This window comes from Octopus bimaculoides, chromosome 6, assembly GCF_046866305.1.
Source record: "Octopus bimaculoides isolate indiv1 chromosome 6, ASM4686630v1, whole genome shotgun sequence".
Lineage (NCBI taxonomy): Eukaryota > Metazoa > Mollusca > Cephalopoda > Octopoda > Octopodidae > Octopus > Octopus bimaculoides.
In genome coordinates this window covers 97674627-97701812 of record NC_142933.1, presented here as the reverse complement: position 1 = coordinate 97701812, position 27186 = coordinate 97674627, and the positions used below count along the sequence as shown (strand labels likewise).

General features: G+C 34.9%; 1 protein-coding gene across 1 annotated transcript in view; it reads right to left on the bottom strand.

Moving 5' to 3' along the window:
• LOC106870240 (ras-related protein Rab-40C) overlaps window positions 1-26526 on the bottom strand; it is a 58518-nt gene extending 31992 nt beyond the window's left edge. The window contains exon 1 of the mRNA XM_014916257.3: window positions 25587-26526. Coding sequence (XP_014771743.1) covers window positions 25587-25746 — 160 coding nt within the window. The 5' untranslated portion in view covers window positions 25747-26526. The remainder of the gene's footprint in view (window positions 1-25586) is intronic.
• Window positions 26527-27186: the final 660 nt, after the last annotated feature.

The following is a 27186-nucleotide window of genomic DNA, read 5'->3' as shown; positions in this document are numbered from 1 at the left end:
ACATAATGGAACTGAAGTTCCTTGACCATGCAGCCTTGCCTGAACACACACACACACACACACACACACACACAATTCATGTAGTTATATCAAGCAAAAGAAGTGTATATAAATTGAAAAATTTTGAAATACGTTGGGATCACAGGGAAAAGTCAAAATAGACCTTATTGCTCCTCCGGGAATGACAAATGAAAGCATAACTATTTTGAAAGCATAACTATTTTGTAACCATAATCATATTGCAATACATTCCAATATGCTTCAGTTATTTGTAAAAATAATCAAGAATTTGAAGGGACCATTCACTTGATAAAATAATTAACTTTCTCCTAATGAAGCTGGTGTTAACAACTTAACAGTCTTCCAACATAAAATTATGGAAGATTTGATTCAAATATGAACACTTTAAAATGAAAACGCTAAGTGTCGTAAGAATCAGGGGTGGTCTCCAGAAGGTTTCTATCAAAAAGAACTAATTCTTTGCTTTCAGTCATTAAAATCAGACAGTAATAATCACCATCAATCCATGCATGGAAGTTTGACTCTAATGCCTAATTAGTTAAGATATTGACCAGAAATCAATGAAAGCACATTCAATTAGAAGCTAAAATGTCCTTATCCTAACTTAACAGCCTAGTTCACATACTTCTGAAATTGGTAACTAAATTTATACAAGTAATGATAAGAAAGAAACGATAATAAACAAATTGGGCTACCATTAGTCTAATTAGAATATGAATTAGCCACTAAGTAGATGCTTCCAGTTGACCAAAATTAATCAAAAAGCAATACCCTTGAAAAAAAAAAAAAAAAAAAAAAATCAAACAAACAAAACTATTCCCACCCCCACCAACTTTATATTTGCTCATGTTCTACAATAATGGCTCTACTAAGTTCAACGTATTAACAATAGTTAATGGCTGTGTAGTAAGGAAGCTTGCTTCCTGATCATGTGGGCTTGGGTTCAGTTCCACTGCACAGCACCTAGGGCAAATGTTTCTTACTATAGCTCAAGGCTGATCAGAGCTTTGTGAGTGGATTTGGTAGGCAGAAACTGAAAGAAGCCTGTCATATATATATATATATATATATATATATATATATATATATATATATCATCATCATTTCATGTCCATGTTCAATGCTGGCATGGGTTGGAATATATGTGTGTGTGTGTGTGTGTGTGTGCATGCACCCTTGTCTTGACATGAAGGTTGTAAATGAGCATCACCACCATACAAGCGTTTCCAGTCTTCTGTGAAAAACATGTCTAGCTACATTACCTTGCTTGAGAATAAGTGAGGGCTGGCAATAGGAAGGACATCCAACTGTAAAAAATCTGCTTCAACAAATTCCATCTGACCCATACAAGCATGGAAAAGTGGACATAAAATGATGAATAAATAAGCATAATATTTAGACTACTAGTTCATAGGGCATGACCTCGTTGCTTCTCTGAGCAAGACACCAGTTTATAACCCCAAGTTCATTCAGCCGATGCAAGTAACAAACAGTTTGGCATTTTTTCCAAAAAAATGTTTCTTTTTTTGTCCCTTAATATCTGGCCCATTTTATATCCCCAAGTTCACCTTGCTGCTACAAGTAATGAACAACTTGACATTTTATCAAAAAAAAACAAAAAAAAAAGTTTCTCACTTGTGCCTTAATATCATGGCCCATAGCTAACTACCTATTGGCTCTATAAGCCCTTGTAGCCCGTGGGAATATCATTAACATAAATAGCTAAGGAATTAATAACAATTCTTTATTTTCCTTCACATGAATGGGAACTTGGTCAACTTAAACAGAGCTTACTTTCATTGATTTCTGGTTAATAACTAACTATGCAAGTATCTACATTCAATATGTTGCTCTTCCCATTCTGATATATAGCCAGAAATATTTGCCTCAGTATCGAACAAAAAGTGAATAAATAAAATAGATTTTTCTTTACATATGGGGGGGGGGGGCAGTATTTGCATCTAATTTGCACTAGTAACTGTTCAATTATATTGCTATGTATGTATCTGTGTGAATAAACATTTTTTTTTAAGTAACTGATTTCATTTTTGTATAACATTCATTTTATTTTCTTATCACTGATTTCGTTTTTGTATAATCCGTAACTTGTCCATCATGCATCCACATATATTGCTAAAGAAGTGAAGTAAAAAAAAAAAAAAAATAATAATAATAATTTGCTTTTTTTTTTTTTTTGTTATTTTTCTTAGCAATCATTCACAGAACATTTGGACTTCCTAACTTCAGTAGCTTCTGACATACCAGAGAAGACACTGAAGCAAGTAAGCAATCAATCAAGTGGATGGGCTGGCAGTAACAACACCTAACATTTTAGTGGTTAAATATGTTGGATGCAAGGAATGACGGTAATGTGCACAATAACAAGTTACATTATTCTTTCTTTCGTTTTTATTTTTTTAAATCCTGCTGAAAAAAGTCAAAAATAAAAAAAAATCAATATTTTCAGCCAATGGTAGATTAATTTCATCCAATTTTTATTTTCATTTTGTTTCTTTTTTTTTCAAGCTATATTGGATGTTTTTTTTCTTTAATGGAATGGTTCCTAAATTTAAATTTTTTTCATAAATTATTGAAGTATTTTGTAGTTGGATTATCTATCTAGCACTAATCATTTAAAAGCGAAGTAGCAGTGTCTATTTTTTGGCCAGACAAAATATCAGAGGAGTCTGCCATCAAGAATAGATAATGTAATGTCTATAATAGGGATTTAACTTACAAATTGTAGGCTAAGTATACTGCATTAAAATTACTGTCAAATGTAATACTTATTTATCCACATTGTGTTTAATTCATCATGTATTCTCATAGCTTTGAGATTTTGATGATGTGGCTGTTTATTTTAGAAAGACATTGTAGAATAGGTGTGAGAGGTTGGATCTGACCAGTTTGAACATAAAACAGGTAGAATATTTGGGCCAGATATGGCCAGATTAACTGCTAAAGGGTTAATCATTTTCCTTACTACATTTCTAACAAGTAAACTGCATGAATATTTAAATTAATTCTCAAAATAATCAAGACTTCTTAGTGGATCAGTAAAATATCTGTAATTATTAATGGGTATATTATGCTGGTATTGACCATTTACAATCTAAGGATACCAGATTTTGATCCATCCATCCATTTTTGTTGCCCATTATTCTTAGGAGTAGAGTCCTTGGGCACTTCCTCCATAGGGTCCTATCAGAAGCGACTATTATTAAATTGTGGGTTTGATTCCCCAACTGGGCAGTGCATTGTGTTCCTGAGCAAAATACTTCATTTCACATTGCTCCAGTCAACTCAGCTGTAAGTGGATACACCCCGGGGAATGTTGCCCTGTTCGCCTAACCAGTGGGGTGGTATCATATGAAAGCTAAAACAATGCAAAGCGCATTGTGATTAGCGATGTATAACATCATCTGATAGTGTGGTTGATCACATGACCATGTAAATAATAAATAATACGTGTCTATTTCCTATGCTTGGTATACCTCATGTAAAGAGGTACACCAGACATTATTGCAAAATGGTTGGATGCCATGATTAAGGGTACACCAGAAGAAAAAGTTTGAGAATTCTAGCTGCAAGTAAAACATTGGTAAATTAAATCTCATTCAATGATCATGTTTGAAATTTGTTGATTCATGCTGCAAAATAGCATGATTAGAAACTGATCTTCTAAACTAAAAAAGAAATTCATTTCAAGTGATATTAATTCATACATCTCTGGGTTGTTAGAAATAAAAATAACTGTAATTTTTCATACTGCTTAGCAACTGACAGCTCTCACTTCAAGGTTTTCACATTCTGGCTTAAACAGATTAAAAAGCAACAACAAAAATGACAACCCACCTCTCTCTAATTGTAGTTAAACAAAAGCAGAGAAAAGTCATTACTAGATGTTGCAAAGAATGTGATGCACATGAATCCAAAGATCTTGTCCTCAATAATGCCACAGCAATAATGATATTATTATTATTATTATTATTATTATTATTAAGGTAGTAAGTGGGCAGAATCATTAGCACATCAGGAGAAATGCTTAGCTGTATTTCGCATGTCACTACGTTCTGAGTTCAAATTCTGCTGAGGTAGGCTTTGCCTCTCATCCTTTTGGGGTTGATAAATTAAGTACCAGTGAAATACAGGGGTTGATATAATCGACTAGTCCCCTCCCAACAAATTTAAGGCCTTGTGCCTCCAATAGAAAGGATTATTATTATTATTTCTAATTTTGGCACAAGGCCAGCAATTTTGAGGCTCAGAAAGTAAAGACAGATGAACTGCCATTAAGCATCTTGTCCAGCATGCTAATGATTCAGCCAGCTTGCCACCTTAATAATAATAATAATAATAATAATAATATATAATATTGGCACAAACTCACAACACTGTTGGGCATTGTATAGTTGATTGAATTAATATCAGTGTATGAGATTCACATATTTTATTGATCTAATATGATGAAAAGACAAGTTGATCTTAATTGAGATATGGCTATTATTTAAATGAAGGCCAAACATTAATTAACAGACATTCAGAAATACGACTTGAGAAAATTCAAAACCCATCTTCTCTGATAACAACAAGGGTTTCAAACTCAGACTCAAGTTTACAGATATGGTTATGTCAACCTATTTAATTAATTTCAGTTTTTGATTGGTTGGTTCTTATATTGACCTTCAAGGGGTGAGAACTAACAACATGAAGGGAAATAACTAAATACCACAAGGTATTATATCACACAAACAAATGTTTCTGCCAATTCACTGCCTTTAACAATGGTTTCTGAATTGAACTAAAGACCAATATTTTAAGGGACAGAAATTAGTCAATACTCTTGACTCTTGTACTTAGACTGATACTTTATTGTATTAAGTAAATAAACAAATTGATATGTGAATTTTGCACGTATTTTTCAATATAATTCCATTTCAATCCCAAATTTCTAATCCTGCTTAATACTATTACAAAATGATTATCTCCCTTGTCATAACTGCAGCCATCAGAGGGACCACATGTATTTTACTGATGTCAGTGGGATAAAAGGCAAAGTTAACCTCAGTAGGATTTAAATTCAGAATGTAAAAAGCTATAACAAATACTGTTTGGCATTTCGTCTATTGTTCTAACCACCCTATAATAATGATGACTACTAAAAGATAATAATAATAATAAATGCCCGGATGCAGTACCAGGCAGTGGCTCTCATGGCTTCTGATCTTAATTGGTTGGAAGTGTTATCATGTACATTGTTTTGTCTTGGTATAAAAAAATGGGCTACAGCAAATATTCTGCTCAATACCACAGATTTGCTTGTCAGTTGTTTGACCGTAACCAGTTGAGCATCTCCCTTAGTGGCTGACGATATGTGCATCTCTGATCATGAGCAGAAGTAGTGGGGAGCATCATAGCCATGTGTTGAGAGGTTCTCTGGGGTTTGAATAATTCACCTTTGGAAACATGGGTGTTTTGCTCAACATCCTTAAACAAACCTTATTCATGGACCTTTTCAGCGGGATGGGCTACTCGACCTGAAGAAAATTCTAACCGGGCCCCACCTGCGAGGTCATGCACTGTTTATCTTGATATGAGATCACCATGTCACGCACATATGGTTGTGATGTATGTGTCTGGTGTACCCTTATCAGACGGGTAGTCATGATGGATATAATGGGCTTCGTATATTTTACCCCAGTGTCACTTTGATGGCATGCACTACTCTCTCACTCAATAATAATAATAATAATAGATCATTAGAAGCAGAAGATTTTCGAATAGCACAAACTGGCTTTAAAAAAATATCTTTTCAAATTAAAAAGAAATCAGAGAACTTTGTTTTCACCTGAAAACTTTGGCAGAATCGTGCCAATTCCAATGGCAGTCAATATAAGTTGGCACAGTCAACTACATTGATGTTTTAATGAATGAAATAGTGGTAAGAGGATATTTTATTTGTATTTGTATAACAATGCCTTTAACAGAAATCAATTCAATATGTTAACGTGTTATCTGATTGTAATGTAATCGTTACAGGTAGGGTGAGGGAATAGTTATTTAATTAGGAGTGAAACTTTAGGTAGAGTGAATTGTATTGATTAGCATCAACCTCAGGGTTATACAAGCTTCAGGTAACACCATAATAAAATATTGTTATAGTACTATCAATAATATTCAGTGTGAGTGAAGGCTATTAGAGAAATTGAGACAAGACACAAGACTCTATTGTAACTAGTTTGCTAAGAGAATGCAGAGTTCAAATAAGGTTGCAACAGATTATAATTCCTGGGACTGATAAAAATAAGTACCTCAGGCATGGCTGTGTGGTTACGAAGATTGCTTTGCAACCATGTGGTTTTGAGTTCAGTACCATTGCACAGCACCTTGTTTCTTATTATAGCTCCAGGCGAAACAATACTTTGTGAGTGAATTTGGTACACAGAAGCTGTGCAAGTATACATATATAGACACACATTTTTTTCTCTTCTATTTATTGTATATCCTTTTATCCTTTCAAAATTTCTCTCAGGCATTACCCATTACAATTCGTCTTGGCCTAACAGCCCTAAGCATCTGCCTTCGTCGATCATTTCCGTACGTTCACTCTGGTGTCATTTCTTTGTTTGAAGTCCTAACTTTCCACAAATTTTATATTTAAATTTTTGGATGCTGCTGACTTGTGAAGATTTCCTGTCCTGTCGTTAAAAGCACGAAACAGGTAGTAATAAACAGTCAGCAACTGAGTAAGAGTTAGATTTCTTTTGGTATTTTGTCCCATACTTGTCTCTTGTTGTGTGCTTACATATTTTTCGCCTGTTGGTGATGTCCTGTACTTAATGCGTATTTTTCCATTTATATATATGTGTGTGTGTGTATATATATATATGCACACACACACATACAGATATATACATATGTATTTATATTTATATATACATATACATATATGTCAGTGTGTCTGTGTTTTTCCCACCCTGGTTGATAATCAATGTTGATTTGCTTGTCTCCAAAGCTTAGCATTTTAGCAAAAGAGGCTGATAGCATAAGTACCAGACTTTAGAAAAATAAGTACTCGGGGCAGGGTGGGGTTTAGTTTATTCAACTAAAACCATCCAAGCTGGTGCTCCAACATGGATGCAGACTAATGATTGGAACAAGTGAAAAACAAAAGATAATGTTCTACAATATTCTGGATTCAATTCAAAGTACTATACAGGCTTATACAAAACTAATTAAGATTGTTTTTGTTGATTAGTCCTGTCAGACCTGATCACACAGACCTATGGTTCAAGGCTGTCATCCAATAACCATCCAACCATATTTTTACAGTAATAGTGCACTTTAGATTACATTATTCCAATGCACCATTTAAAAAAAATGCTAATGTGTGATTTTCAGGAGATTTGACAGCTATTTCTAACAAATCAAAAGACTGTGTATAGACTCCCTCATTGGCTCAATAACCAAAATCTTATGCCAAGGCAAAAAGAGATCAATATGCATCGTACTAAGTGAACTTGCTTTGTACTGGAACTTAATACATCGATAAAACATTGTTTATAAGTTTGCAATTTGACTTGCTTCCATTCCTTTTGGATAGCGAACATTAATTAGCTGATATTGAAACCTCTCCTTCAACTATGACTATCTCAATCATGGCCCATTAAGCTTTTTGTCAACTAAACAGGAAAAGAGATTAATATAACCAAGAAACAGATTAGGTTTCATGAGTAGAAGTAAGTTCATTTTCATCTTGAACCAAATAAATTTGATACATCTCATCCCATAACCATTCCATAAAATTTTAAGAAAGTGCATCTGAACAAAATCTGTAGCATTATCCCATTTCCTTTACAACACAGAGAAGATTATTAAAACAAAACAAAACAAAAAATGCAGTGAAAATTACCTGGAATTCATTTTTAAAGGAAACATATTTAGAATTTTACAGGTATTTTCTTTAGATCCAGTGGAATGACAGTGTCACACACACACACACACACACACACACACACACACACACACACACACACACAAATACACAAGGAGCTAAAAGATTTTGCATGAACACTCAGCTCTGAGTGCAATGTTTCTTACAGCAGCAACAGCTGTAAGCTAATGAAAGTGATTATGTAACTCTTGTTCTTTGTCATTCATTAATTGAAACATCATCACATATCATCATAATCATTTAATGTTCGCTTTCCATGCTGGCATGGGTTGGATGATTTGAACAGGGCTGGCAGGGAGCTGCACCAGACTCCATCTGATTTGGCATGGTTTCTATGACTGGATGTGTAGATATATACATGTTTTACGTCTGATTACATACATACATACATACATATATATATATATATATATATATATATATATATATGCAGGAGTGGCTGTGTGGTAAGTAGCTTGCTTACCAACCATATGGTTCCAGGTTCAGTCCCACTGCATGGCACTTTGGGCAAATGTCTTCTACTATAGCCTTTGGTTGGATTTGGTAGACGGAAACTAAAAGAAGTCCGTCGTGTGTGTATATACATATGTATGTGTGTGTATATGTTTGTGTCTGTGTTTGTCTTCCCAACATTGCTTGACAACTGATGCTGGTGTGATTACATCCCTGTAACTTAGCGGTTCGGCAAAAGTCACCAATAGAATAAGTCCTAGGGGTTGATTTGCTCGACTAAAGACGGTGCTCCAGCATGGCCACAGTCAAATGACTAAAACAAGTAAAAGAATATATATGTATCTTTGAGATACAGATCCTTATTTATGCAACATCACTGAAAGTACTAACTTCCAGGTAGTTCATCAGGTTGAAGTGCCACTTTTATCATTATTTTAATTAGTCAGAAGAGGTACAGCATCCATTCCATTACTTCTGAAAATTAGGAAGATCGATGCCTTAATGTTGGAGCTTCTGCAAGTAGACTTTTATGAGAAAAGCATGGGTAGGAGAGGAATTCCAAAGGGTTGCAAGTGGAAGAAACGATTGTGAAAAGTATTTAGAGTAGTGTTTGAAGTAAAGAAACACATAGTGAAAATAAAGAGAAAAGTGTAGAGGAGAGAAGATTTGGAACACAGTTAGTTGGAACAGAGACCATCGCGGTGATGCTAGAAGAGGAAGAGAGAAGTAATGTATCTGTGAGTGGGTGGTTGTAACATGCTGGGGATTGAATATTTAGCTAAGTTGCCTAGTAGTCAAATGACCTTCTTTTTGGTGCAGCTTAAGGAATTTTGTGTGTGTGAGAGAGAGAGAGAGTGTGTACCATTGTTACAAGCCAACAATACTTTTTGCTAAGTCCATGAAAAGGAAGCCTAGTTTTGGGGAATGCATGCAAATACCCAAACATGCTCACACAGTCATTACAAGAGATTATCAAAGATGATGTGGTCTAACAAAACTAGTTAATCATACTGTCTCAATGCAATACACTGCCCTACCACCATCTACTGGGATGATGATACATAAAACAGTATTGTTTTCATGTAATTCAATGAATTTTCTTTAAGAAAATGTCTCAAGCATAATTTGTGTTTCTGACTGCAATGTCATTGGCTTTTTTCTTTTATCTGATTTTGATGGGAACATGTGCTCTTATCAGTGCTCTGCAATCATTTTTCACTTGAGGTAAACTTATATTCTTTTCAAAATTTGGCACCACACCTGAACTAAAAGTATAACTAAAAGTACAGGGAAAAAAATTATATTCAGGTAACATTGTGGCACACCTAGCATCGTCTTGTGACACAACAGTGTGCCGTGGCATACAAGCTGCAGAGCGGTGCTCTAAACCACAATGCATTTAACACAATAATATATGGAGCAGGAAAATGGTAGAAAGTTAACTCGGGGCCAATAATGTTGAATGATTAATTCTAAGATTTATTGATGGTCACTGCAAAATGGAATGATTAGAAACTGTCCTAATTTAAAAAGAAAAAAAATTTCAATTAATATTATACATCTCTGGGGTATTGACTAAAAAATCACCTAAATTTTTCTTTCTTAGGTTTGAATAATAAGAATTATTACTATCAGGACATACTGAAACTTGAAGGCTTTCACACAATAGCTCAAAATGGTTTCAAACTTGGGATTTTTATAGCAGGATTATTTATATAATACAGTGTACTGCTAATAAGCTAATAATAATGAATGAATCAAAGGTAATTTGGTCATGCTATACTCAAAAGAAATGAGTAAACTCCTGGTTCTATCAAAAATATCTTTCCAAAACAGTCATTGTTATTCATTATAAATAATAAGCAATTATGGTTGTTTTTTTTGTTTTTTTTACAGAATTCAAATTAATTTGTCAAAAAAGATAAAGTAGAAAATTTCATTTTCTCTCTTTCTAAGCAGCAGCTGCACACACTTGTTCAGATTTACTTAGCTGGAAAATACTTAACACAATGAGATAATACCAATTAACAAAACTAATGCAGTAGTGTAGCAAACATCCTCAAGTTAGACAAAAAAAAAAAAAAAGAGAAAAGAAAAAGAATTTGCGACCAATTCAGGTATTTCTAATTTTGACTTAACTACTATTTTCTTCCTCCCAATTATCCAATGTTCCAATTTCCTTCTTATTATTATCATTGGCAGAATTGTTAGCAAGCTGGGCAGAGTGCTTAGCAGAATTCCGTCTTTATGGGTCAATAAAATAAGCACCAGTTAAATACTGGGGTCGATGTAATCAACTTAACCCCCCCACCCTAGAATTACTGACCTTGGGCCAAACATTAGCAATTTTAATATAACTTTCTGGATAGAATTTGAGAAAACTAAGTAATGGTCTGTGTTGGTAAATAGTAAATGCAAAAAGGTGAAAAAGTGGAGAAAATTTGTTTGCTGTGAGGAAGAGGAGGAGGAGGAGATAATCTAACATTTTGGGTAGGACACTTCATCAAAGGAATGAGAAATAAACAATTATCAATAAGACCAGGCACAGCAATATGGTTAAGAAGCTCGCTTTGCAAACACATGGTTTCAGGTTCAGTCCCACTACAAGGCACAGTGGGCTAGTGTCTTTTACTGTAGCCCTTGGCCAACCAAAAGCTTGTGAGTGAATTTGGTAGATGGAAACTGTGTGTGTGTGTGCTCACATGTGCATCCACCCACTGCTTGACAACCAGTAATGGTTTCTTTACATCTCCATAACTGAGCAGTTCAGCAAAAGAAACAGATAAAATAGGTATCAGACTTAAAAATACTGGGATTGATTTGTTTCACTAAAACCCTTCAAGGTGGTGCTCCAACAGGGTCATTAGTCCAAGGATTAAAACAAATAAAATGAAAGAGAACACAAATGTCCTACAGACAGACAACTCTGCCTTCGACTGCAATGTTTATAAAATTGAAGTTGACTGAACACTTTCTAGGAAGTAAATCCTAGAATGTGTTGATGTAGTTTCATGCAGTTAAACTAATTGTATAGTTTCTAATACTACAGCACATGAAGTTACTATTGCTTTGTTAAATCCCATGTTGTGTAAATAAAGCAAAAATGTGAAAGAACAGTTTCTTGTAGCAAATTTGTTTGTTTCTTTTTATCATCAACAGAACAGAGTCCTCAGAAGAGTAATTTAGAAAGAGAACAATTTGGTTGTCTATGATTTCATCAGAGATGACCTTGTCTAATCATGAGAGGCCAAAAATGGAGCACACTACATAATCTAGTTCTCTCAGGTGTAGCTAGTTAACAGTCCAGGTTTCACAAAAGGCTACAAAGAAATGGTGTCAGGACACAGCTGTGCCTCATCCATAAGAGTCGCTCAAAATAGACCAGATACTGTTAGACACTATTCATCACATGCTTACACACATGTAAATACAGACTGACACACTGACACCTTGTATGTTCTTTTATTTATTTTTTGTTTCAGTCATTTGACTATGACCATGCTGGAGCACCGCCTTTAGTCGAACAAATCGACCCCAGGACTTATTCTTTGTAAGCCTAGTACTTATTCTATCTGTCGCTTTTGCCAAACCGCTAGGTTACGAGGGATGTAAACACACCAAGGACAAACACAGACACACAAACATATACACACACACGTGTGTATATGACGGGCTTCTTTCAGTTTCCATCTACCAAATCCACTCACAAGGCTTTGGTCAGCCTGAGGCTATAGTAGAAGACACTTGCCTAAGGTGCCATGCAGTGGGACTGAACCCGGAACCATGTGGTTGGTAACCAAGCTACTTACCACACACCCACTCCCACATATACATATATATATATATATATATATATATATATATATATATATATATATATATATATATATAATGATGATGATGGTGATGATATTATTCATGTCTTTACCACCCATACTTCACAGTTTGTAGGGAGGTGAACAAGTGAGCAGACACATGGGATGATAAAGGCAAAGCTACCTCTCAAATGCTGTTGGTGTTAGGAAGGGAATGGCAGACAGAAACCAAGCCATAATGAAATGTGAGCTAGATGAGGTTTCCTTTGCAACCAGTCTAGATGAGAAGACCTGTCCAACTCATATGCCTGCATGGACAATGTAAAACGATGATGATGATGATTAATTTTACACACACACACACACACACACACACACACACACACACACGTGTGAAATTTAATCATTTAATTCTGGAAATTTGTTTATTGTGAGAACATCACAAATGTTGAATTAAATTTGATAACAAAATTATTTTTTGAATGAGACAATCACCGAGAGGTTAATATTCATGACTGCTAAACTGAAGGTTAAAAATTGAAATGTAGTTATAATTAGTGTGTTGACTGTTTGACAAAACACATAGCTATGATTGACTTAGTTCTGCCTGGCCAACTTCTGGTCTTCTTAATCAAGAAATGGTTACTATAATAATATAAATAATATATAAATATATGCATATATACATACATATATGTACATACCTACATATATATGTATATATACATGCATATATGGGTACAGGACATCAAACAAACATTAAACACAATGAGAAATGAAAACATAGAAAACAAACTTTTTTCGAACAACGAAAAAAACAGAGAAACGAGACATGCAACATAAAGAATATACCCCTTCTTCAGTTGTCCCTGTTTCATCTACTCCGCGTTTCGAAGGTAAGGACAATATGCGACTTCATTGAAACTATAAAATACACCTATCTATCTATAAACAGAATTGCACCAATAATGTGTGAATGTTTAATTTGTAGAAACCATCATCATCATCACCATCATTTAACGCCTGTTTTCTGTGCTGGAATGGGTTGGATGGTTTAACAGGAGCTGGCCTGCCAGAGGGCTGCACCAGACCCCAGTTGTCTGTTTTGGCATGGTTTCTGCAGCTGGATGACCTTCTTAACATCAACCACTTTACAGAGTATACTGAATGCTTTCTATGTGCCATCAGCATGGGTGCTCTATATGTGGCACCAGAATGAGTGCTTTTTACATGGTACAGGCACATTTTATGTGGCACCAGCACCCGTGAGCTTGCAAAATAAGGACCTCTCACCTGAGAGAGGGAATGGAACCAAGCGATTAGAGTATGACAAGGAAGGCAGGAGAGAGTTAGATAGAAAGACAGCTGGAGTGATAGTGAGAGGGCCAGCCCAACGGTAACAGTGGGAGTAGTATAAGTAGTCCAGAGGGGACAGAGGAAGATGTTAGGGAAAATAGTTATTAAATGCTTAATAATTTAAAGAAAGTAAACTGGAGGCTAGGAAATATATAGATATAATAAGTGATAGATGAGTAAAACGAAAGGGTGAGAGAGAGCAGTAGCGTAACTAGGCGGGGAGGGCAAGCGGGGGATTACATGCCCCGGGTGCTGATTGAAGTGGGGGAGCCGAGTGGGGAAGATCACATACCCCGGGTGCCGATTGAAGGGGGAGGCAAGCGAGGTGGTGGTGGGGGGATCACTTGCCACCCCGGACGCCAATTGAATGGGTGGGAGATCACGTGCCCCTGGCGCCGATTGAAGGGGGAGGCAAGTGAGGTGGTGGGGGGGGGATCACATGTCCCGGACGCCGATTGAAGGGAGGGAGCGAGTGGGGAGATCACGTGCCCCTGGCGCGCCTCATCAAAAGCAAGAAAGATGAGACTTCAAACAATTGTTTTTTTTTTTTTATTACTTCTCATTTCACATATCAGGTTTTTTACTGTTTCAATCGGAGAAGCTGGTGCATTAGAGGGTTAAAATAAGGAGGTTTCGGAAAAGTAAACATTCCAAAAATATATTTTGAATTACAGGCTCTACCGAACTGGCAGGTAAATGAACCCTGGTAAAGTATTTAGTCCTAAAATATCGCTTTAAAACATTAATTACTTGTAACAAACAAGTACTATATAATATTGTGGATTTTGAATGGAGGGGGGGGGGGGCACATTTTTGCAACTTGCCCCAGGTACGGTTTACCCTAGCTATGCCACTGGGAGAGAGAAAGAGAAAAAGAGACTAGGTAATAGTTTAAACTAACTTAGTTGTTGAGTACTCTCAGTGAATAAATGCCTTGACTAGACAAATTGGGACACATTGTATGGTGGTTAGTTATCACACACACACCACCACCACCATCATCGTCATCATCGTCACCATCATCATTTAACATTCATTTTCCATGCTGGCTTAGGTTGAATGGTCTGATAGGATCTGGCAAGCTGCAGAGCTGTGTTGGACTCCAATGGCAAGGTTTCTACAGTTGGATGCCCTTCCTTGTGCCAACCATTTTACATTGTATACTAGGTGTCCTTTTTTTTGTGGCACCAGCACCAGTGAGGTCACCAAGTAACTTGCAAGACAAAGAACAGGAAAAAGAAAAAGCCCCCTTGATTGAGTGGGAGTGTGGTTGAAGGAGGAGGAGGAGGAGGCTAAAGTACAATAGACAAAGTTGTAAAGTATATAAAAAATATATTCTGCATGGTGCATGACTTGGGTGAAAATGAGCATACAGTCAGCTTTTAAAGGTTGGAGTTTAGTTGATAGCTTTGACCTCAGTATATGACTGGTACTAATTTTATTGAGCTGAAAGGAAGGAAGGCAAAGTTGATCTCAAGGAGATTTGAATATACAATGTAAAGAGCTAGAAAAAAAACACTGCAAAGCAATTTTTGGGTATTCTAACAATTCTGCCGATCTTCTTCTACTACTACTACTACTACTAATAATAATAATAATAATAATAATAATGATTTAAAATTTTGATACAAGGCCAATAATTTTTTTTGAGAGTGAGAGTAAGTTTATTACATTGACCCCAGTTCTCAACTGGCACTTATTTCATTGACCCTGAAAGGATGAAAGGCAAAGTCAACCTCAGTGGAATTTGAACTCAGAACATAAAGATGAATAAAATATTGCTAAGCATTTTGCCCAGTGTGCTAACGATTCTGCCAGCTTGCCGTTTTAATATTATTAATAATATTAGTAGTTCTTGATTTAAGCAGGAGACCAGTTATGTTGAGGGGAGTACTCAACAGGTACTTTATTTTAATGACTGACCCCAGAAGGACGAAAAGTAAATTTGGCCTCAGTAGGATTTGAACTCAGAATGTAAGGAACCGAAACATATTTGAAAACATTTTTCCAATGCTCTAACAAGTTTACCAGTTTGCCACCTAAATAGCGATAATTATTAATAATGATTTCTAGTTTAGGATCAAGGCCACAATTTTTGGAGTTCCTTTTTTTGGGGACAGAACAGGTGTTAGTTGATTGAATTAACCCCTATATTAGTTTGCTACTTTATTTTATTGAACCCAGAAGGACACAATAGGAGTTAATATAATAACAATAATCTTGTTAAGAATAATAATCTTTGTATCATTCTAATTATAGAATATGTACAACTGAAGATCTTTCCTCATTATCCAGCAGATGACAGCATAACAAAAACAAAAAAATTAAGCTAAGATTGTAACGATGAACTAATAACGATAAATTGTCCACTGCGCCAATTACTATTCTTTCAGTTTTCAATTGACAAATACCACTGGAAATGAACCCCTAATGCTAACTATGTTTCAGAGGCACAATGAAACGAAGCATCTTGAAATGGTACATTAATAAGTATCGAAACCTGGAGATATCTGACCATGAACAAGACTGCCCGGAGATTCTGCACTCTCAACATGATAAATAACACATAGCAACAGTCACATCTGCCTTGCAACTTATAGCACACTGTTATTACTTCTGCTGCAGTTACTACTGCTACTATAGATGAAACTTATACAATAACATTGCCCCTCCCTCCTCCCTACAAAAATAAGCTTTAACTCTATCAAGATGGAAGGTAGGAGCGACAGAAACTGTTGGGTACTGGACTGAATTAGTCACAATATTTTGTTTCATACCTCTACACACCTATTCCAAATCTAACAAGGGTGGGGTGACTTCGCTTTTTTCATCCATTCAATGAAATAAGTGCCAACACTGATGTTGATTCATTCATTCTTTTTTTCATTGAACCTAAGCACCATCTGGAACCTTCTCAGAACTGGAGCCAATTCATTCATCTATATGCCTTACCTTAAACACTTAGAAACTTGAACTGATGTGATAAATCGTTTATATATCAACCTTTTAGCATTCAGATGACTCTGTCAGATGTAATGCTTATTCATTCATGTTGCTTTGAATTACTCATGCATTATCTTGTAGCTTCAAGATTTCGATGATGTGATTGTTTATTTTTAGAATGACATTGTAGGATAGGTGTGAGAGGCTGGATCTAGTCAGTTTGAACGTAAAACAGATACAATATTTTTGGCTGGACATGGCCAGCTTAAATGCTAAGGAGTTAATGTATTTTGCTCTTATGAGAAGTAACGCCACACACTCAAACGGGAGTCGAAAGTGCGCAGGGCTGTGGAGTCTGTACACAAAATCTTTCACTTCTCAATCAATAACTGCATCAATTCTGACCAATCCCTCAATTTTACTGTGCCATCAATTCCAAGTGAGAGACTCCTCTACATGTAATTAGACTTAGCATATAAAGCAAACATGGAGAATACGAACCACCAGGCTACATTTTAAGCACCCTAACCTGTTAAAGTTTGAGTTTACTGGATATACCTAGCAGTGGTGGTGTTTTTAAATATTAAAGTTACAAACAATTAACCACAAGACAAGCTTAGATAACTAGAAAAAAAAAAGCTGATTGAAAGCACACACCTTACGTAGCTAATATGAATCATCAAACTATTTTTTATCATCCACCTAACCATGTGGTTTAATTAAATAATTATTTATATATTTAAATAATAAAGCATAAGAAAAGCTTAGAAAAAAAATGAAGCTGATTTTATCAAAAGTCATAAAGAAAAAAGCTATAAATAAAATAAACTGTAAAAATATTATAAAGGAAAATCAGGAACATGTTTAACAGTTCAAAAATGTAAAAAAGAACATCATTTAAATCTAAAAGATTGAACACTTAAAGCAACTTAAATGACCATTTTAAAAGAAAGAGACTCAATTAGACACATAATCCTTCTTTTCAAGTTAAAGAACCATGTGAATGTAACATGAAAGATCACATGAAATGAAATGATTACATCGTAAAATATTGAACAGTTTATCTCCAAAAACCAGCCATATTGAACCCCAAAATTCTACTTGTTTTATGTTCAATCTGCCAGATCTGGCCTCTTGCATCTACCCTACAATGTTATTCTAAATATAAATAATCATGTCATCGTAATCTTGAAGATTGGATGCATGATTAATTCAAAATAATGTAACTGAATAAGCATTGCATTTGACAGAGTCATCTAAATGCAAAAGGGTTAAAACTATGGAATAGAGGTAAAAATTAAAAATCCAAATGTAAAATTTGCTAGACATAGGAGTGGCTGTGTGGGAAGTGACTTGCTTACCAACCACATGGTTCAGGGTTCAGTCCCACTGCGTAGCACCTTGGGCAAGTGTTTTCTACTATTGCCTCAGGTTGACCAAAGCCTTGTGAGTGGATCTGGCAGATGGAAACTGAAAGAAGCCCGTTGTTTGTGTGTGTGTGCGCGCGTGCGTGTATATATGTTTGTGTGTCTGTATTTGCTCCCCACCATCGCTTGACATCTGATGCTGGTGTTTACGTCCCCGTAACTTAGCAGTTTGGCCAAAGAGACCAATAGAATGAGTACTAGGCTTACAAAGAATGAGTCCTGGGGTCGATTTGTTCGACTAAATGCGGTGCTCCAGCATGGCTATAATCAAATGACTGAAACAAATAAAAGAATAGCATTGTGTTCTTAGAAACAGAGTTGCTTCTACTGGATCCTTTACAGAAGCCCTTAAATCTGATTTGATCATTTTTTTCTCACGTTAGTATCTGTGAAACTGAAAATTTTGATGCATTATCATACATTTTACATTTAGTTGAAGTCAGAATCAGTAAAACTGACTCCAGCTCTAGAAATCCAATAACTGCTTCCTACTCTGACTCCAACTTTGCAGCCCTGAAAATATCAGTAATCATTAGGTTAGCCAAGATTAGTACACTCCTACTGCCCTCTGCCATGGAACATTACAAAACCAAGTTAAATTTTATTTTCAAAATGTTTAACATTTTAACCCTTTCGATATCAGCCTGCTTCAAATAGACTCTAGTCTTACAATATGAAATCATCCATCTTAAAAAGCTCACATTTGAATTAATGTTGAATATTATAATTTTATGCAAGAACCAGCTAACAAATGAAAAAGTTATTCTTGATTATTTTCATCATCATTTAAGGTCTATTTTCCATGCTGGCAAGGCCAGGGGCTACACAAAGTTCCATTGTCTATTTCAGCTTTGTTTCTGCAGCTGGACATCCTAACGCTAACCACTTTACAGAGAGTAGTGGTTGCTTTTTATGTGGCACCAGCATGCAAAAAATACCTATTCACAACATATTTCATTAAAAATGTGGTCTTGAAAAAGTACTCTCAATTGATTTCAACAATCACACTGTTTGTAAAGTGACCTATTTAAAGCTTAATTTTAAGATGCAAATTTATCAAAAGTTTTCTAGATTTCTAAATGTTTTACTCTGGATAATCGTTGAGAAGACGGTGTTGCCTTAGCAGAGGTTTGTGCTCTCTGAGTGCTCTTGTTTAGGATATATTTACATAGATACCACCTGAAAAATAATAGACTTCTATTATCACTACCATCACCCACCATTCAAAAATTACTACAACACACTCTTGATAGCTACAATACAGACTACTAATAATCAAAGAGAGGTACTACAACATATTCATGTTATTTTTTTCTTCTTTTTGGGTGTGGAAGAAAGGGTTGTGCTTATATAGCTGTCACAACTCTTTTAAAACTTTGTGAGATTGAGGTCATTAATATATTTCACTTGAAGTATAGCAAGTTGACAGCTGCAAGAAAAAACATGTGTAGAGAGGGACCTCTAGAAGGTCGAGGTTTTACAAAGAGGAAGGACCTGGGAAGTAACAGTTCAAGATTTGGGTCAGTTGGACGTAATGTGGTTTAAAATTAATTCTGGCACAAGACCAGCAATTTTAGGGGGAAGTCAATTAATTACATCAACCTCAGTTCTCAACTGGTACTTACTTTATTGACCCCCAAAAAGATGAAAGGCCTTGGCAGAATTTGAACTCAGAATGTAAAGAGCCATAAGAAATGCCACTATTTTGTCTGACATGCTGACAATTCTACCAGCTCACTGCCTTTGTGTTGGACTTAATATAAATGGTGAGAGGAGGAGGGCTGAAGGCAGAGTGCAAGTGACATGCGACAAAACAGTTCAGAGAAGCAGACACCATTGTAGTAGAGCTAGAAAAAGTAGTGAGGAGACACAGCCTGTTTGTGGGTCAGAGGTTGGAATATGTTTATGAGTAACTTCTAATTTATCTAGTGACCTTTGGTTGGTTGGAATCTAGGATGACTATGTATGTAACAGAAGCATTGTTCCTGATATTGAAACTGTACTCCACTGTGAATCTCATCTAAACTATGTAGAGGGGCTTGTAGTTGTTGTAGTTGTATTTTCTGAATTCAAAGAGCAAGACCAGGCTTGGAGATATAGTCCTTGCTATGTTGAGGAACATGGCTTAGAGGTTAGGGTGTTGGACTCATGATTGTAAGACAGTGGTTTTGATTCCTGGACCAGGTGATGCATTGTGTCCTTGAGCAAAACACTGCATTTCAATCCAATCAGCTGGCAAAAAATGAGTAACTTCGCGATGGACTGGTGATGGATTTTTTTCTGCGATAGTACCATTTACAGAAACATCATAACTAGTTTGAATGTACATGGCCTCTGCAACTATTTATAAAAAAAAAAAAAACACAAACAAACAATGTATCAGCAACACTGATGAACCATGGTGTAAGTGTCAAGCAAAGAAGCAAATTAAATAAATGGCCTGAGGTGATTGTCTTGACCAATTTGACACCATTAGAAAAGAAATCCTAAAAGCAATAAAGAAAACATTGTGATGGGAAAGTGGTTGAAATCGGATGGTAAGTGATGGTTTCTTTATGAAGGAGATAATTCCATCTCAGTTTTATAGGTTAGATTATATTTGTTTCTTGTCCATCCTAAATATCATTGTTGGTCCCATACAATTGAAACAAACTGCAGCAACAATTTATCTCTTTTAGCCCAGCTATTTCACTGGTAAGAACTAAGAAAACAACCACCCTGCACCAATTCATCTCTACTGATACCCAAGCAATGAATGCAGGGCAAATTTGTGTAACATCCTACATGTTTAAAGTGCTAGACATATTAGTCATTCCTAAACACTTAATTGCTATAGATCTGACCGCCAACTACAAATAAAATCATCCTTTTTGCATTACCACATATTTTATTTAGTGCACTGAATTTAAGTAGAGCTTTTTCTTAAGTAAGTGGGTGAAATGAAGTTTATTAAAACCAAAACTACATCAAGTAGCAAGGAAATATTTAATTTCAGTAGACTACTGAAACTCATTATAAGTGCTGTGCATTCAAAGATATAAGGTGGAGTTGGCACTAGTATCCAAAGTGCTAGTGGATAATAAAAGCACCTGAAAAACAAAATAACGACACATGGAATGAAGTTAAGATGGCTATCAAATTTTCTTATAAAAAACTCTAAACATCTAGGACATGTTCCACAGCCAAAACCAGAAAATAAGTAGAACAAAATGAGTATGGTTATAAAATAATAATGCACAAATTTAAATATGCTATATTTTCATATAGTATATTTAAGACTGAATAGTAGCTGTCATATAAAACATTTCAAGATAACAATATACGTGGAAAAGTTTTGAAAGATCCTCCTATCTCCTATATCTTGGTTGAAAACTTCTCATGAGAACTGTTCAATGCAGCAGCCAAATCTCTCATCACTACTACACCAACAAACTTACAAGTCTTTAAAAAGAAGACTGTTTTAAGTTCTAAATCTTAGTGTTTCCATTAGAGATGAGATGTCCACAGTCAGACATGTAGGTGAAATGCTTTTTCTAGATCATCTACCAACATATCATAGTTCTAGTCAAACAGGCAAACTAGGACCACCTAACGACAACTACCAATGATCTTGATCAACGAAAATGACAAGTAGTCATATATACAATTCTTAGTTCAAATCTTGTTAAAACTGAACCGGGCGTTTTATTCCTGAAGTTTGATAAAATCAATACAGGTCTCTTCAATAAGAATAGCACGTATATTATTGGCTAATAGAAACTGAGGCTAAAGGATTGGCAGGATCATCGGACAAAATGCCATGTAGTATTAACGTTTTGAGTTCAAATATTGACGAAATCAATGCTGTTTTTCCTTCTTCCAGGATTGATAAAATGTTATGTACCAGAGTTAAGTCCTGTGTCGATTTCATTGACTAACCTTAGCCTAAATTTGAATACTTGTGCCTATAAAAGAAATCAATATTTTTGAAAATTTGAGATGAAACTGGTGAATCTAAGGCCTCCAAAAGAACCCTATATGTTTCTTATTTGAAGCAGTCTTTTATTACTGAAGACCAAACATTGCATGGCTGTATACATACAGTTCAAGAGAAATGCCTTAAGTAGAACAAAAAGAATTACGCAATCGTGCACAGATTATAATTTATAATCTACAAATATACAGACACACACAATTACCGGTATAATCACAGTATCAGACAACTCAGGATTTCAGTCAGACACTCATATATATGACGAATTTAAAATGTTACGTTACTGATTATGTTAGTGGCAAACCTCAAACAAGTTTATTTAATATAAGCATCTAAATTAGCTTATCTTCATGATTTATTGGCATAAATGCTTAGTCAAAAATACTAGAGATTAATATAGTTAAAAACTAACTGGATTTAGACACGTCTCCACACACGCGTGACGAGTGTATATTTATAATTTTACATTATTCAATACACACTTAGTCTGACTGTTTGTACACACACACATATATATATATATATATATATATATATATATATATATATATATATATATATATATATATATATAGCATAAATACCGACTTGATAAATGACCGATACATTATGAAAACAAAACAGTTTTAGGACTACGCAGTTGATTTAACATAATTCCTAGTTCTTAGTGAGAGAGAGAGAGAGAGAGAGAGAGAGAGAGAGAGAGAGAGAGATAAAGAGAGATGCTGAATCCGAAATTCGTTATCTGAACAGGCATACATGGAACACACAAACAAGTTTGGATTCATAAACAGCAATTAATGTTTTAAGTAATTAATAAAGTGTCGGCGAAAATAGGCTAAAGGAACGTATTTAACTTGCATTTCAAGGATCAATGCCAAACATTTTCAGATTAGGGAAATACAGAAAACTGGCAGATAATATATATTTTAAGATCAGAGGAATCGTTCACCAACCAATCGGTTCCTTATAAAACCAAAGGAAGAAAGAAAAGGGAAGGGAAAGCTGAAAATTATGGGCATCGACATTCACTGATCTAAGCTTGTTTTTATTATCAACAATCGAACACTGCTAATTGTAAATATAAGAGCATAAAGGCCTTTCAATCCTTTTTTTAAAAACTTTTAAATAATAATAATAATAACTCTATTATATAAGCATAATGCTTGAGTTATATAAATGAAAATGTAGTAGGAGCTGTGGTATGCATTTCACAGGGACAATACGAACGATTAATAATAATAATAATGATGATTTCTTTATTAACCACAAGGGGTTTACATTAAGAAAAACATTGTGGACAATAATAATAATAATAATAATAATCGGTTCTTTTAGTCGACACAAGGGGAACGACGAAATGCAGGGAGAGCTTCAAAACGAGGTAAGGGGGTGAGAAAGGAGAAAATATATATTATTATTATTATTATCATCTGAGCTAAATATAGAAGTATTTAATTTCAGTGTTTAATTTTCTGCGCTGATCCAATTCTAGTGAGTCGACATTGTCTTCTAAAGTTGTTTAACACCAGGACAGCCATAATCAGGCAAAAAAGAAAAAAAAATCAATGATCAAAGCGTTCCAAGCATAATCCTCACCCTTATTTTCAGACAATGCATATCAAATGTGTCACTTTATTCTTTTTAAGACGGTAAGGTGTGTGGTTTAAAAGAATTTGTCTGCAATAAACTTGATAGTGCCCCATAAAATTTGGCCTTGCAAATCACCATGTAAGCAGTATTGGTTTATGTTATTTTGTAGTTCGTCGAATCTAGTCTGGAATTTCCAATTCCGATCAGATCGACATTTCGCCTTCTTTGCAAGCAACAACAATAATTACTACCAATAAGACACTGGATCGATTCTCCTTTACTGAACTCATTTCGTACAAAGATGAAAAAAGAAATCGTTATTAACCGTTTCACTTGTTTTCATGAAGAAAATTTACTAATGCTTAAAATATTAAAGCATTGCAACCAATAAATACAGTTTCCACGTAGTAATTCGATCAGCTAGAAATAGCAACCAAAATCTACCTCAAATGAAACCCTAATGTCTTCAAAAGGGGAGAGGGGCGCATTAAATAATGTAGTCCTAGATATGCAATGTCCTTAGAGAAGGACGGAGGGGGGTAGTTACGGCGGGAACGAACGTTTAATTTTATTCTTTTAATTAAGTCTACCGAATTATTGTTAAATAAAAATAAGCATCTTTAAAAAATAAGGCTTGGTGAAGGACTTTTATTTAGTTAATATATAATGAGAATTCATTATTCATTTCTTAGGTAAACAATTAAGAAATGTTCTTGCTTTTAGATGCTTAAGGGTGAAGAAAAAAAAAGGTGAGTTGATAAGTAGGTGACAAAGCATAAATGATCTGTGGAGAAATGTGATACATGTACATAAACAAATAAAGAATTAGTAAATACATTCGGAAATGTGGTTTCCAATAGGGAATTATTTTTTTAAGCCTTTGGAAAATACCGATACAAAGGCAGCTGAATGAAAATCGGATGCGACATAGACGAATATTGAATTTGTATTCGTGAAGAGAAAACCTTGAGAGTAATGTAAACAATCGATAGTTTAATCATACTTGTGATCATATATGGAAATTGAAACTGAACAAATAAATTTAGTGTTTTGATTGAAAACCACTAACAGCAAAATGTGAACGTGCGTGCGTGCGTAGACGTATAGATGTGCATGTGAGTGTGTGTGTATACATGTACATGTGTGAGTGCGTGTGTGTATATAGAGAGATAGATAGATAGATAGATAGATAGGTAGAGAGAGAGAGAGAGAGAGATGTATGTAAAATTGACCTAAGACTAAATATTTAAATAAAGCAACGAAATACAGACCAAAAAATGCCGAATAATTGTTTTATAGAGTGGAAAAATCTAAAGAATACGAAAGTGAAAAAAAAATTACGACACGGTTGTTGTTTTTTTAAAAATTATATTAATAATAAAATTAATCTATTTAAATATGCACCTCTCTCATATATATATATGTCGGTATATGTTTTTATATATATATATATATTGGATATTGCCGTCCCCTGCAGGGATAAGCGATAAGCTATATTGTCACATGCGTGTCAAGATTTGTTTATCAGTGTAGAAATGGAGAAATGTGATGATGAATCGTAAAAGATTGAATATCGACAAATCTCCGCATCTATTTAAAAATAATATCACAATACAACTACAAGAAGGATTGTCAGCTAAAATAAAATGGGGAATCAAAATCCATGCTGCTACTGTAAGCAGAAAATATCTCTGGTTTTACACTTTAACCCATACATTTCGTTTTAAGCATTTAATCATGGCTCTAGGTGTGTTTAAAACAGATATAAATGTAATATACAACTAGTTTTCAATTATTTGAAGGTGTTAAATAAAAATAAGCATCTTTAAAAAATAAGGCTTGGTGAAGGACTTTTATTTAGTTAATATATAATGAGAATTCATTATTCATTTCTTAGGTAAACAATTAAGAAATGTTCTTGCTTTTAGATGCTTAAGGGTGCAGAAAAAAAAAGGTGAGTTGATAAGTAGGTGACAAAGCATAAATGATCTGTGGAGAAATGTGATACATGTACATAAACAAATAAAGAATTAGGAAGTTTTAGAACTTACCACAACTAGAGAATCCGTAATAAGGAGACTCAGAGGCACCATCATCCATCCCGTTGAGTAATTCTTCCTTACCGACATCGCTGTCTCCAACGAGCAAGAATTTCAACAGATAATCATAAGGTTTGGTAGCCAAAATCCGAGGTGAATTGGCAGCACACATTTCTCCTTCTTGTAGTTATTTATTTTTTAATTGCTTATTTGATTCCTTTGCGTTACTGAAACGCACGACTGTTTATTAAGTCTTATCCCACATCAAGTATTTTGCCAGAAATTCGGCCGATTATCCATGAGCGATAATAAAAAGTAAAAAAGTGCTGGACAACCTGACAAACGACGTGAAAGAAGAGAACGGCGGTAAAAGATGGATACAGACAAATGCAAAATAATCAAAAGGAGGACTATAAATGTTGTAGCATACGGAATATTCGTAGTATTATTCAATATCTCGACAGGTTGCATGTAAATAACGGTGATGGTGTTAAAAAGACAATAAACAAATCAGTACATCATGATGAATTAATGCTTAGCAAGAACTCACTTACAACGGCGCATGGCGGAAGTCACGACATAGATTTACAAGCTTTACTGCTGTAACACTGCTGCTGCTGCTGATGGGAGAAGCTACGGAATAACATGCGGGATAACTTTTATACGATTTTCTTTATCACGTACAAAACATCGTATTTCTTTAATTAAGCATTTTAGTTTCATTTTCGATAACATTTATTACATAAATACAGAAAACAAAGAAAAAAACCAAAACCCCCACTCTTCTTTTTAGAATTTCTCTTCTTTCATGGTTTCATTGAATATAGAAATATTTTTGAGAAAAGCAAAATATATTTTTTTTCTTTTCCTGGTTTCAATGACTGGACTGCGGATGCGTTGGGATACCGTCTTTGTGGATCTTGTTTCAAACCCACGCTATCCTGTCTCCACTGAAAGTACAGTAACACTGCATTCCTTGTGCCTCCTATTTTAAGCTTAAGCACTTCCTTTCACGTACCGTTACAGGTCAGTAAACCGAAGGTCTTGGTGAACGTATATGAATATATATATATATATATATATATATATATATATATATATATATATATATATATATTAGAAATAACAAATTTCTAAATCTCTCAGTGAGACTTAAGCAGTAGTGACGCGAAAAAGTAGTTGTATACTGTCAACTTAACGTGACAGTCCCAATAAGGGAATATACTACTGCTGTTTAGCCCTAGGAAGCCAGACCGCTTCCTATTAGGCCTTGACACATTTTTTTTTCCTGTGTCCTTTTTTTCTGTGTCCTTATCTGGACACAGGGAAAAAAATGTGTCAATGCCTAATAGGAAGCGGTCTGGCTTCCTAAGGCTAAACAGCAGTAGTATATTCCCTTATTGGGACTGTCACGTTAAGTTGACAGTATACAACTACTTTATATATATATATATATATATATATATATATGAATATCTCCTAATTTAGACTTAGAAATAGATAAATTTTCAAAATTAAAAATAACCTGTCTGATAATCGCGCATGCGTAGATTCGCAGACGCGTGAAAACATGTTTTACGAAAGGCGTTCCAACTGTGACTCTCTCATCTTT